At 45.5% G+C, this 12,849-nt stretch overlaps 1 protein-coding gene across 7 annotated transcripts in view; it reads right to left on the bottom strand.

The window, feature by feature from the left end:
* The window catches only part of BICD1 (BICD cargo adaptor 1), a 177,151-nt gene extending 168,675 nt beyond the window's left edge, over nt 1-8,476 (bottom strand). For 6 of the 7 annotated variants that reach the window (XM_039383270.1, XM_039383271.1, XM_027726575.2 and 3 more), the window contains exon 1: nt 8,107-8,380. In XM_039383270.1, coding sequence (XP_039239204.1) covers nt 8,107-8,319 — 213 coding nt within the window. In that variant the 5' untranslated portion in view covers nt 8,320-8,380. Of the gene's footprint in view, nt 1-8,106 lie in introns of all 7 variants that reach the window. The other variant, XM_039383273.1, reaches the window with a different exon arrangement.
* Nucleotides 8,477-12,849: the final 4,373 nt, after the last annotated feature.

Below are 12,849 nucleotides of genomic sequence, written 5' to 3'. Positions count from 1 at the left end.
CAGAAAAATACCTGATCTTGCATGTATTTTCCTCCAGCTGCCAACTGCATAAGGTATATAAAAATTGCCCAGGTGCAAATTTACTCTGTCCATCTGACTTTGAGAATGCTCCCCATTTTATTATGATGAATGTTCACAAATTATTGTTTTATGCCAAATCTTATTTTCTCCACCATTGTTTTGCCCCTACTTGCACTTTCAGTAAAGCCAGGTGTTCAACCTGACTGCTGTTGTGCACACAGACTGCACACACACCCCTGAGAAAGAAAATCCACAATGCAACACAGAAGGGAAGGAAAAGTATTTCAACTAAAGTAAGTTATTTTTTAAAATCCATTACAAAAGGCCTAATTCCAAACAGATGTGGACCTTCAGATTAAAATCTCTTCAGTGATCCCTAATTTTACATTCTTAAGCCTTAGACAGGAAGCAGCTCACAATAATAATGCCTGGCTTACCCAATAACACCTCAATCAGTCATATTAGATTTGGTACTAATCCAATATTTTCTAAAAAATCTATGGAAAATGTACTTTTCCATGACATACAATCCAGTTGCAACTTCCATTTCTCTCTGAAGAGTTAAACCCAGATGACTGATTCAATCAGAATCTCTCAGATAGAAATGGATTTCTTTGATGAAAGAAAATAATTTAACTATTGGGAGAAAACAAATTGAAGTCTGTTTATTTTGTGAGTATGTGAGCCTCCACTGTTTAAAGCTGACCATCACTGTTTAAGGGCTGGCTATTATAGGAGGACTAATATTGCATGTTCATCTGTACTGGCTCATAACGATACAATGCAATTACTGAGAGCAAGTGGCAACACAGGTCCCTGGAAAAGAAACGGTTCATCTACATTTTCCTTTGCATCCTGCCAAAGGTCCAACAATAGTCCTAATTTCCCCTAAGATGATTTCAGCTGCTTATGTTTTCTGTAGGCTAATGCACAGGATTCATTTCCTCTTAGAGGAAGCAATCCTGACATAATTCGATGAGCATCTCTCTTAACATCAGTACCCGCTTAAGCAGTTCATCCTGTCCCTCTCTTTCCCCTGCATTCATTCCTGACTTTTAGGCAATACAGGTAAAACAGTTTACAGGAAGGTATTGTGAACCAGATCATGTAACCAGCCTGGGTTACAGACAGCATACACCCCTTCCTCAGTTTTGTTTAACTGAGGTTAGTTTTCTGCCCTGGTGTGACAGTATGAACAATGGCACAGCTGAGAGCCAGAACAGAGGCAAGAATGACAGGGGGAGATGTAGGATTGTCTTGTTGAGAGGTGAACATCAAACTACACCCTTAGTAACCCCAGATCAATGTAGACTTAATGACAAGCCAGAAAATATTAAATTCAAGCATGAAGTGAGGCTATGGGTCCTCTGACGGTCACCGTTTCCAGGCACCACGCTGTAACTCACAGCAAGCTGTTACTGGAATTTAACCAGGCACAGTGGGTATCCTCAGGGACTTTGCATTGCTTAAGGTCCCTTGCTATCTACCTCCTTTTTTCGCTAGTCCACACTCATCCTCTCAGCAGGATCAGCTCTGAGCTCAGACCAGGTTCCTTAGGGTTGTATCCAGCTGGGGCTTGGAAAGTCCCATGAAAGGAGACTGTACAGCCTCTGCAGGTAACCTGTGGGACTCCCTGTGCTCATGGGGAAACAGTTCTACCTTCAATCCAGTCTGAAATTATGTAGTTTCAATTTATGTCAGTTGCCTCTTGTCTTCCCACCATTCACCAAATGATAGAATGGGTAAGGTTGGAAGGGACCACTGGAGGCCATGTGGTCCAGCCTCCCTGCTCAAGCGAGGTCCTGTAAAGCACATTACTCAGGATTGTGTCCAAACAGCTTTTGAATATCTCCAGTGAGGGAGACTCCACAATCTCTCTGGGCAATCTGTTCCAGTGCACTGTCACCTGCACAGTAAAAAAGTTCTTCCTCATGGTCAGGAGGAATTTCTTGCATTCCAGTTTCTGCCTGTTCCCTCTCATCTTATTGCTCAGCACCACCAAGAGAAGCCTGGCTTCATCCTCTTGATATTCTCCCTTCAGATATTTATAAGACACTGATGAGGTCCCCTCTCAGTCATCTCTTCTGAAGGTTGAACAAACCCAGCTCCCTCAGTCTTTCCTCATAAGAGAGATGCCCCAGTCCCTTAATCATCCTCCTTAATCTCTGGTGGACTTGCTCCAGGAGCTCCTTGTTTCTCTTGAATTGAGGAGCCCAGAACTGGACAGAGCACTCCAGATCCTGCCTCACCAAGGGCAGGATCATCTCCCTCGACCTGCTGGTAATGCTCTTGCTAATGCACCCCAGGATAGCCTTGGCCTTCTTGGCTACAAGGACACACTGCTGGCTCACAGACAGCTGCTTGTCCACCAGGACCCCCAGGTCCTTGTTTGCAGAGCTGCTTTCCAGCAGGTTGGCCCCCAGCCTGCGCTGGTATATGAGGTTATTCTTCCCCAGGTGCAGGACCCTGCCTTTGCCTTTGTTAAATTTCAGACAGTTCTTCTCTGCCAATCTCTCCAACCTGTCAAGGTCCTTCTGAAGGGCTGCACAGCCCTCTGGGGTATCTGCCACTCCTCCCAGTTTTGTGTCATCACTGGACTTGCTGAAGAGGCATCTGCCCCTTCATCCAAGTCACTGATGAGTAAGTTACCCAGTATCAACCCTTGTGGGACACCATTGGTTACAGACCTCCAATTAGACTCTCTACCATCATCGTGAAGAGCCTGGCTCTGTCATCTCAATAACCTCCTTGTACGTATGGACAGGCTGCTGCTGAGTCCCTCAGAGCCTTCTCTTTTCCAGGCTGAACAAGCTCAGATCCATCAGCCTCTCCTCACAGGGCAAGTGCTTCAGCTCTTGACTGTGTTTGGTGGTCCTCTGCTGAACTCAGTCTGGTTTATTCATGTCTTTCTTGTATTAAGGGATCCCAAACTGGATGCTGTTTTCTAGATGTGGTTTAACAACTGCCAGTTTGAAAGTGATAATCACTTCTCTCCATCCACCAGCTATGCTTCTGCTACTAACAGTCCAGGATGCTGATAGCCTTTTCAATGTGAGGGCACACTGCTGTCCCACATTCAGCTCGCTGTCCCTCAAGGATCCCCGAATCCTTTGCCACAGACCTGATTCCCAGTCAGTCCCCAGCCTGTAATAACTGAATAAAGATTTGTAAGCTGCTGCTTGATTTTGCAAAGGCATTCCTTATAAGTGCACATCCCAAAATGAACTGCTCTTTCAGTAGCAGGGGAGACAGAGGGAGTGTTGGCTGGACTCTGGAGGAGACAACAGTGCAAGAGAGCATCTGAGTACAGTCCCTCCAGGTCTGCAGGTCCCTCTCACCCTTGCCCTGCCCTCACGGCCTTTCTGAGTGACAGAATGTCAACAGACCCCAAAGACAAAGTGATGAGATCAGGATGACATGCTGAAAATGTTCAGCCTCATCTGACACAAGCCCACAGACACTGTCACTGGAAGGAGGTGTAAAGATATACTGAGATGGCATCAGTTCACAGTTCCCAAGCTCCATATTTGGAACACATTCAGCTTTGTGGGGAATTGAGAACATCTCAGTGGGATTTATGAACCACTTCACACTTTCCTAAGCATCCTGTGATGTAGACAGGTGTGCAGAGCAACCATTTAACAGGACTATATTTGGGATAGGAAGTCTCCCCTTCTTCTGCCCTTTTTGGATCCAGAGAAGTCCCACCAAATGTGCACTTCAAAGATGGAAGAGGCAGAGGTGATTCAAGGAGTAGGAGTGTGAGAGGTTTTGGGGGAGCTGGTGGGGCAGCATCGCTTCAGAAGAGATGGAGCTTGAGTCACCTGTGTTAAAGTAGTGCAGGGAAGAGCAGCCCAGAAAAGAACCTGCCAGAGAGGCCTTCAGCTCCATGCCTCAAAAACCATTTTCAGTCACAGACCAAGAATTGCTTCTGGAAGCCCTATTAAGTAGTATTGTGAGTAAGCACTTCACAATCATTGATACAACATTTCTGTGAGGTAAAGAAAACAAGGACCTGCCAAGGATAGGGCTACTCACCAATAGTCTGGTTTCCAATAACTTACCAAGGATAATTGTGTTTAAAGTAGAGCAAATATCAAACTGCATCTTCAGCCTGTAAATCAGACAGCCAGTGCTATGTGCAATCCAGTGGAGGAGTTTATCTCCACAGAATGAAATACACAAAAGCCAAGAAGCCAAGGGAGATATTGCCTAAATTAGTCAGAGAAGGTGTTAAGGAGAGGAACTTGAGGATCTACTCAGCTGCTATGTTTATGATTTGATTCCCAAAGAGAAATCTTTGCTAGGATTTCTCAGGCCTAACTGTCTTGCAGAGTTGGACACCAAAGCTGCCTTCCATCCCCATTCTATCATGACTAAATGTGACTGATGTTTCTCTACTTTAAAAACTTTATGGACCACAGGTGCCCAGTAGCTAATCAGGGAATCACGGAATGGTTGAGGCTGGAATGGACCCCATTGCTCAAGCAGTGACAGCTACAGCAAACAGCTCAGGCAAGAAGATCAATTTGAAGCCATTTTACACTTCTTTAGAAGAAATAAAACTAACAACACACATTATTCTTACAGCAAATGCAATTTGAACATGTAAGAACACAGATAATAAAACCACTAGAAAATCTTTTCCATAAAATATGCTGGTAATAAACTCCCAACTCAGCAAGACAATGAAAACAAGCTACCTTCAATCCCATGAGTCTCAGTCTCTGAATTCTTACAGAGTGCAGGTTAAAAGGTATATCTGCTCAAGTAACTTTCTGAACAGGGGCCCTAAAACTATAGTGTTTTACCAAAGCACCAAAATTACACTAAATTGAGATGTAATTGACTGAAGTGGAGAAACATCATTTTGAGACAGAAAAAAAAACCACCAAGCCCTATGAAAATTAATAAAGCTTTAAATAATAATAATGTCTTTGTAACATAAGTCAATCTCATGGCCCAAAACATCAAAGTCTTGGGCTAAAGCAGAGACCTCTGAATACAGCAGAAGAAACATCAGAGGTTACTAAAACAATTCATATTGCATGGTGGATAGCATATATCCTGTACACGAGTATTAATATTTAATGTAATAGATTGCAATTTGCTTTTACATCAACATCCTATAATGGCCTTACACTCCCATCTCATTCTATAACAATGGAAATTATCATATAGCTGAGGTTCTGTATTGCCATCTATATGGAAAAGGACTGCTGAAGTTCACTGGAGCTTTGGATTGCCAAGGAGCATAAAAGAAGACTTCAGATCCCAGACTGGTAAACCATGGCTGAGTAGTTAAAGACAGGCAGCTCTGTCTGCTGAGCAATAAATACAACAAGCTTCTAACAACAGAATAAAATTCAGTAATGAAACAGTTAAAAAATAAAGTCTTGCCTCAACAAAACTTAAATACAGTAACTGAATCTGCTCAGAGAAGGTCTGCAGAAGGAGAGGTAGTAGTCCTGACATAATCCTGCCCGCCCTCTTGCACCTACTATTGCTCATGAATGGACAAACTACTTGTTTCAGCACAAACTTGAGGCCTAATTTCTATACCCCACTATGACTTCAGAGAGGCTGCAGATGTAGCGAGGTAAGAGCAGGGGCAGAGATTCCTGCTGGGAAGTCTTCCCAGCTCCTGCTAGTCAGTCGGTCAGTCATGGCATCTGATGTCCTGCCACTGGCCAGCATGTCCTTGGTAGGGCTTGCTGGAGTAGGAACACGACCCTTCTCCACACATTTTGGACAGAGCTTTAATTAAAAATAAAAGCTGTTTTCAGATGACTTCTGCCACTTTGAGAGCTTTCAGACAGAACCCTACAGCCCCCAAACCTATGACCCCAAGTCTCCACAACAGTTTGCCTGAACTACCTGAATTCTGCCTCACTAGTGTCGTAGGAGGTGCCATCTGTTTGTGTCTCACCGTCATGACTCTGACTTGTGCTGATGGAACAGGCATAATGGAGGTGGTAACACAGAAGCTAGAAAATAGATTATAGCAATAAGAAGGGCTAAGAGCAAATTCTCCTTCACAGGGCTGCATGCACAGTAAGAATCTGTGGTTTCTGCTATAAAGGTTAGAAGCAAGAAATAAAAAATCTCTTGCAGCCTAGGCGGGGGATGGAAATGCCCTACCTGCTGCTAAGGAGAGCTCTGGAGTTGAGAGCTCCAGGTCTGGACTGGAAACTGGAGAGGCTCCACTCTTGCTTAGAATCAGGCAAGCTACAGGATTTCTCTTCTTCCTGTCTCCATAGATATCCCCTCAGTATCCATGCTGTGGTTGGCACAGCATGAAGGTATGGTCCCATGGGACACATTCTGGGCTGCAGAGCATGCAATCCCATTGACTTCAAGGGCAGGTAAGCAGGAAGAGAGTTTGTGCCCATCTTTGATTTCAGTTAAGCGTGTTGACTCATCCCTCTAGTTTAATAATTTCAAGTCAATTCCTTGCACTATCCCTTCTATCTGTGACCATGTGCACCCATGTGTGATCCTGGCTTCTGATCAGACTTCTTTTGTACATGCTTATGATGGGGTAACAGCTAGCTGCAGCTCTGCTTATCTCTTTCTTCTCCTTCTTCTTCTTTTTTTGCCTAGAAATTGCGTTGCCCTTTTCCCCCTTAATTCTGTTCCTCTATTAATGTCAGGTCATTTCAAATAGCACTGCCTTTCATGCCAGTTCAAGTTAGGTATCTCTGTCACTCAACCTGTGATTACTGGTTTCAAAGTCCTGAGCCTACTGCATAGGCTCAGGGAGGTGGGGAGGCAGAGATCAAGTTTAAGGAGATCAGTAGGTTTTTCTGAAAAACAGCTGTATTCTTCACATAGAAAATATAATGTTCTCAACTCTTCTGGACACTGAACCAAGTCTGTAGCATAACTCACTTACCTGCAAGTAAAATGAAACCTTTATTTTATTAAAAATACTTCCAAAAGGGCATCAGTCAGTATGCTAAAGAATATATTCATATATAACCTAAATTTTTAAGTGGCTTCCCTCAATATGGATTATGTTCATGGTTTCTAACAGAAATCTCATTAATTCTAATGGAATTTCTACACGTTACATATAGCATAATTTTTTTTGTTGAACAAAAAGATACATTTTAAATTTGGGAGAGTATCTGTCTGCTACTTTTATCTTCTCTTTACAAAACACGTAGCCAGTTACATTCTAAGATAGCATAAAAATACCATGAAGTGTAGAGCTGTGAGCGCTGCAGATGTGTGCACGCACACTCCTTCTGTAGCTCCCGTGTATGTGCACCATATCAATCTCAAGTTACTTCCCTTAATGATGAACACAGGAACAGTGATGATTTTTCAGTCATATTTAGCAGAGCTGAACGTTAAGGTGTAGCACTCACCTACTTTATACTTCAAATGTTACAAAAACACATTTAAAAGATCACCTCAAATCACCTCTCCAATCAAGTCTTTTACCCTTTCAGCATGACGCAGAAGTTTAATTTCCACTGTTGGGGGAGTGACCTGGAGACTGTTGTATGGTTACTTCGCCTCCCTCCTCCCCCCTTAATGGCAGCGGTTCCCCTCACTGCCAGAATAAAGCGGGTCTATAAATAACTTCAAAAGGAATTGTCTCTCTCCTCACGCACTGCAGACAGCTGTTTACACAGATCCCGAGTCCTTATACAGTGGGTTTGCCCAGCTCTCATCCTACGGGCTGTTTCATCTCCTCTTCCTAAAAAAAAGCCTTGGGTGATGCGATGGAGGTAGGACCTGAGGGACCCTCCACTGCCGCAAACGCCTGTTCCCAGAAGTTGTGGCTGCCGGCGGCAGAGGATGGAGCGCGGCCCCGGCCCCGGGGAAATTTCCCAGGGCAAGGGGTTTGCGATCCCGTGTAATCCGTCCTTAAGCTCCATGGTCCCGGCTGATCCTCGGCCCCGGGAAACCCCTCCTCCCCATCCCACGAACCCCGCAGCCGCTCCGGGGCCCGCACATCACCACATCTTTGCCCGCGCACCTGCAGGGGGCTGGCCCGGGGCCCCGGGGAGGGACGCGCGTGGGGCGCCCCCGCACCTGCCCGCACCCCCGAGACAAAAGCCCGGGCTGGCTCACCTCCTTCAGCTGCTCCAGCTCCTGCTTGAGGCCGTCATACTCCGCCTCCAGCTCATCGTACTGCTGCTTGAGGGTGAGCTTCTCCTCCAGCACCACCAGCCCGTACTCCGCCGCCTGGATCTTCTCGTGGGTCGTCTCGGAGAGCTCCCGGGTCAGGCGCTCGATCTCGCTCTTGTAGTGGTCCGCGCCCTGCAGCACCTCCTCCGCAGCCATAGCCCCGCCGGCACTGCCGCGCCGCCGGCGAGGCAGCCAGGGGGCGGCCGCGGCCGAGGGGCGGCACCGGCGGCCTGGGGACGGCGGTAGGGACCGGGATGAGGATGAGGATGACGCCGGGGGTCGGAGCCGCCTGCGGCAGCCGCCGCCGAGCTGCGGGGGCGGTCCGCCCCGCCGCAGCCGCGGTCCCCTCCTCCCCCCGCCGGCCGCCCGGGGCGCGGCGAGGCCGCGCTCGCCTCCCCCGGCCCTGCGGCGGCCCCGGCGGCGGGGGCGCCTGGGCTGGCGGGCGGGCGAGCGGGCGGGCGAGCCCCCGCTGCCCGGGGCGGCGCGCTGGAGGCCGGGGCGGCGAGCGGGGCGGCCGGGAGCGCGCCTTCTCCCGGCGGCTCCCGGCGAGATGCTGCTGCTGGCGCCCGCCTCTTCCCGCGGCGCCGGCACCGCCGCCTCCCTTCCACACGGTCCCTCCCCTGCGCTCTTTAAGATGACAGCGTCCTCAAGTCTGGCATTCCCGCCGGGAAGGAAGAGGGGAAGCGGCGCTGAAGCGCGGCGGCACCGGCAGAGGCTCCAGGAGCGGTGGGTGCCGCGGGAGCCCGGCGCGGATCCCACCGGGATGGCGGGGATGCGCCTGCGGGGCTGCTCCTGCCCGGTGCCCCCTCCCCGCCCCTCCGCGGTGTCAGCGCCTCTCGGATTTTCTCAGCGTGTTGCAGCCGTGGCCACAACATCAGCGGCGGTGCGGGTAGAAATAGAAAGGGAGATGCAGCCCAGCAAACTGCGGGAGCGGGAGGATGGCCTCAAGTATTCCCCTTGCTATTGCGGGAAACTGGGAAAGAAGAGCTACCTGCTCCTTTCCCTTTCCCCGGTGAATGAAGGCACATGGGAATGGTCAAGGGAACCTGGATGCGAAACACCAGTGGGGTCGGGGCTTTGGACTAAGGCCACTCTTCCATCACCATTAGCACCAGGTCTCTGTGCCACTGATGAGACAGCGGGACAAAACTGATTCAGCTCAGACGGGGTCACACTATTGTTTCTCTGTCAAATTAACCGGAGGACCTGATGCATAGATTATGTCAGTTTTATGCTGGCCTTTTGCTGGCTGCAGAAAGACAGATGCTACTTGTCCAGCATAAAATTAGAGTGGTGCAGACAGACAGTAACTGATCTCATACAAAGCCTGCCAGTAAAAAGTTAACACACCAGATTAGGGGCATTTTACATATTTGAACTGGAAGAGCGATTTCATCCAGGATCAATGTCATAACGCACCATGCCATAGCTAGTTGTTGTTTTTTGGTTTTTTTTTTGGTACTAGGATTCTTAAACTCAAATTTACTGTTTCTTCAAACTATGGCCTGCAAACCGACCTGAATTGATATTGATCAAGTTTTGCTCTAATTACTAGCAGGACCTGTTTTTCACGTTTTACAGACTTTTTTTTTTTTTTTTTTTTTTTGTAGTATATTAGTTCTTTAAAGGTTGGCATTTGAGTCAGAATTTCCAGGAAAGGAAGGTGGGTTTTTAACATAGAAGTTATGTCTAGAAGATAGATATCACTGCCCAGCAATGCAGTGCTGTATTGGAAATCAAAGACATAGATTCCCTTTCTTGCTGACCTGAAAATGCAGTTTTAAACAGGCCACATACCCTTTATACTGTAGCTTCCCCATGTCTAAGAAATAGGTAGAAATGTTTAGACTTCTCAGCACAGTTCTTTGAGATCTGCAAATGGAAGCACTAACACTAGTTATATAATATATGCATCCAGTATATAGCATATATCTATTTTATAAATATATGTGCGTGCGTACATAACTAATACATTGTAATCCATCCTATATAAACACTTCTCATCGCCTAGAGAACATACATGGAAGGAGCAAGCAAAGTAATAAACATTCTGTCAATTTTTACCTTGAAAACAGCTTCCAAAAATGCACATTTTTAATAAATTCTACTGTAGAACCAAGCATGAATATTAATAGGAAAGAAATGTGAATATTAATAGGTAAGGAGAGTGAGTGGCTCTCATCGATGACTAAATGTCAAAACAAAGAGGAAAACGCCACTATCCCAATTGTAATTCCCAACGTACAGCTAACCTCAACATCCTTTTCCTAAAAGAGGATGAAAGAATCCACAACTCAGAAGGGTAAAGCCCACCCAGAATCCAAAGCAGAAGCAAAATATTGTCTCAAGAGCTTTTGCAAATTCTGTTCTAGCTGTCTCCCTCAACTTTGCACCTATGCCACTGTACGAGCAAATGTTTTGTGAGCATTCTTTCAGGAATGGATCAGAAAATAAAAAGCTTAAGACCAGTGTTAAAAATGAGTGGTTGGGTCAAGGACAGTGTGGAAACTGGCTGAAGCAACTGGATGCCTATAGCTAATCAAGCCTTGGTATAACTCCACTTAACATCATTTATTTGACAGTCTCTCTCACAACCCAAGGGCAGCCTCACCACCTGTCTGAACATCTGCACCCCAGTGAGGAAACCTGGCATCTTAAAATATGTCAGATTTTCTGCAATAGCTCAAAAGAAAGTTCAGAGTGAAGTCCAGGTACTGTGCACTGTGCACCAAAGTACAGTGATTGAGAGGTCCTGAAGCTACTCTACATTGAAAACGTGCCCATGCCCATGAATAGCTACCATTATACCTGTTTATTTGCATCTTGCCTCCTAAATATAAACAATATCAAACCTGGTGATGTTCATCTTTGTTTTACAAGTCTTCTGCTTCAAAAGTCTTCTTTTAAAAGTCCCAAATCGTTGGGGGACTTCTGTTGTCAGTTATGAGTTTCTCTGCACTGACTACACCTGGGCTGGTCAGCACAGACACGGAGGTATACATTCAGACATATATATTTCATTCAATGAATCCCACCTTTTCACTTCTCTACTTTTTCTTAGGCCTTAAAACTAGCACCTACATTCTGTTGTTGAGATCCTCCATCTGTATTTGTAATGAACTACTAAGGTCACTGATGGATCTGAAAAACATTCAAGCTCCTTTCACCTGGTTCGCCTCATTCCTGACTCTGTGGAGATGAGAAGAGATGGACAGTTTTGTAATATAAATAGCATCTAAGCTATAGGAAAAGACATCATTAAAGAAGGAGGTGCTGCAGCATGTCCCAAAGGTGGTCATTCCCTAGTGAGGATCTCATAACTGAAGGAGTGGGACCTCCTTTGGTGGAGAACTCTCACTTTCTGGAGTGCCTATATTAAAGTATGGACTCAAGTGACTGTACAGTGGTGTCAGTAAAGTGCTGGTCTCAGTCACAGTTCTGGTACCTTTGGGTTCCCACTTATCAGTGCAGATTGCCCTAAAATAATGAGAAATTTTAAATAATTTCACTATCCAGGTATGATCACCTCACATTGGTTTAAGTCCTGCTACAATGTTCTCACATTTTTTGCTTCCCCCAGCTCAAAAAGCTTGTCCTGGTCTCATTAAAGGTTTGCATATCATCCTGCATTATTATTTCTCCTTCATTTTGCCCTGTGTACCCCTTTCACATGAATATTTCAAACCATTCCAAAGTAATTTAGTCTATGTGCCATTCCTCATATCTTCACAGAACAAGCTTCTTTCTGGTTGCATCCATTTCATGGGCAGAAATTGTCATTTGAATTCTTGGCATGTGATACCAGTGAACTCCTAAACTAAGGATACAAGTAGGTTCCAGTACCAAAAATGCTGTTCTGATTACACATTTTTTCAAGACAATCAGATATTCAAGGATAGAGAAAATTAAACAGTTCAAATCTTAAATACTACTTAAATGTAGTATTTAAATTTCAGATCATTTAAGAAATATTTAATGATCTATATGAAATGAACTACTGGCTCTACACCTTAGTGGAAATGCAGCTACAAAAGCCACCCTGTACTGTATTGCAGATGGCTGAATCTCTGCACCTACAGCATACACAGAAATCACTGTGAGTCCATTTGTATGGAGCATCTCAGAGGACCAGAGCCCAAATCTAACTCCCTGCTAATTAGTGGTGTTGGGCAGGCTCACCAGAGTGGCCAAAGGGGGGGAAAACAAAGGTATGAGGACCAATCTGTCATTGTTAATAAAAATGGGATTGATTTTCTGGAAGTGAAAAGAAGGGGAAAGCACTGAGGGAAGGCAGTGTGGTAACTGTGCTGAGTCTGGTTTAAGAATAAACAAGTGGCTGTTATACTGCCACAGCTTCATCGTTCTTGAACACTGAATATAAGCACCACATTTGTAATGAATGACCAGCCTGGAGATAAAAGGGAGACACTGGGAAGAAAATGAAATTTAAAAAAGATATTTCAAGATCCTAGTGCAATAGAAATGGTAATAGGTCTTAAGAAAATTAGTTTAGAGAGAATGTTAAGAGAAACTAAACACGAGAGCTAATAAAAAATAATGCGTATAATGAAAAGTAATGATGTTACGCTGATTAACACGAGTGTCAGTATTCAGAAGAAAGGCTTTCAAACAAATGTGAGTTTTCTGTGAGCTGCCTTTAAAGGATCTGCAAAGGTAAATAAATTC

This window comes from Pipra filicauda, unplaced genomic scaffold, assembly GCF_003945595.2.
Source record: "Pipra filicauda isolate LSUMZ 115617 unplaced genomic scaffold, ASM394559v2 scaffold2_size9829703_pilon, whole genome shotgun sequence".
NCBI lineage: Eukaryota > Metazoa > Chordata > Aves > Passeriformes > Pipridae > Pipra > Pipra filicauda.
Note: the sequence above shows the minus strand (reverse complement) of the source record. Positions and strands in the feature narration are given on the sequence as shown.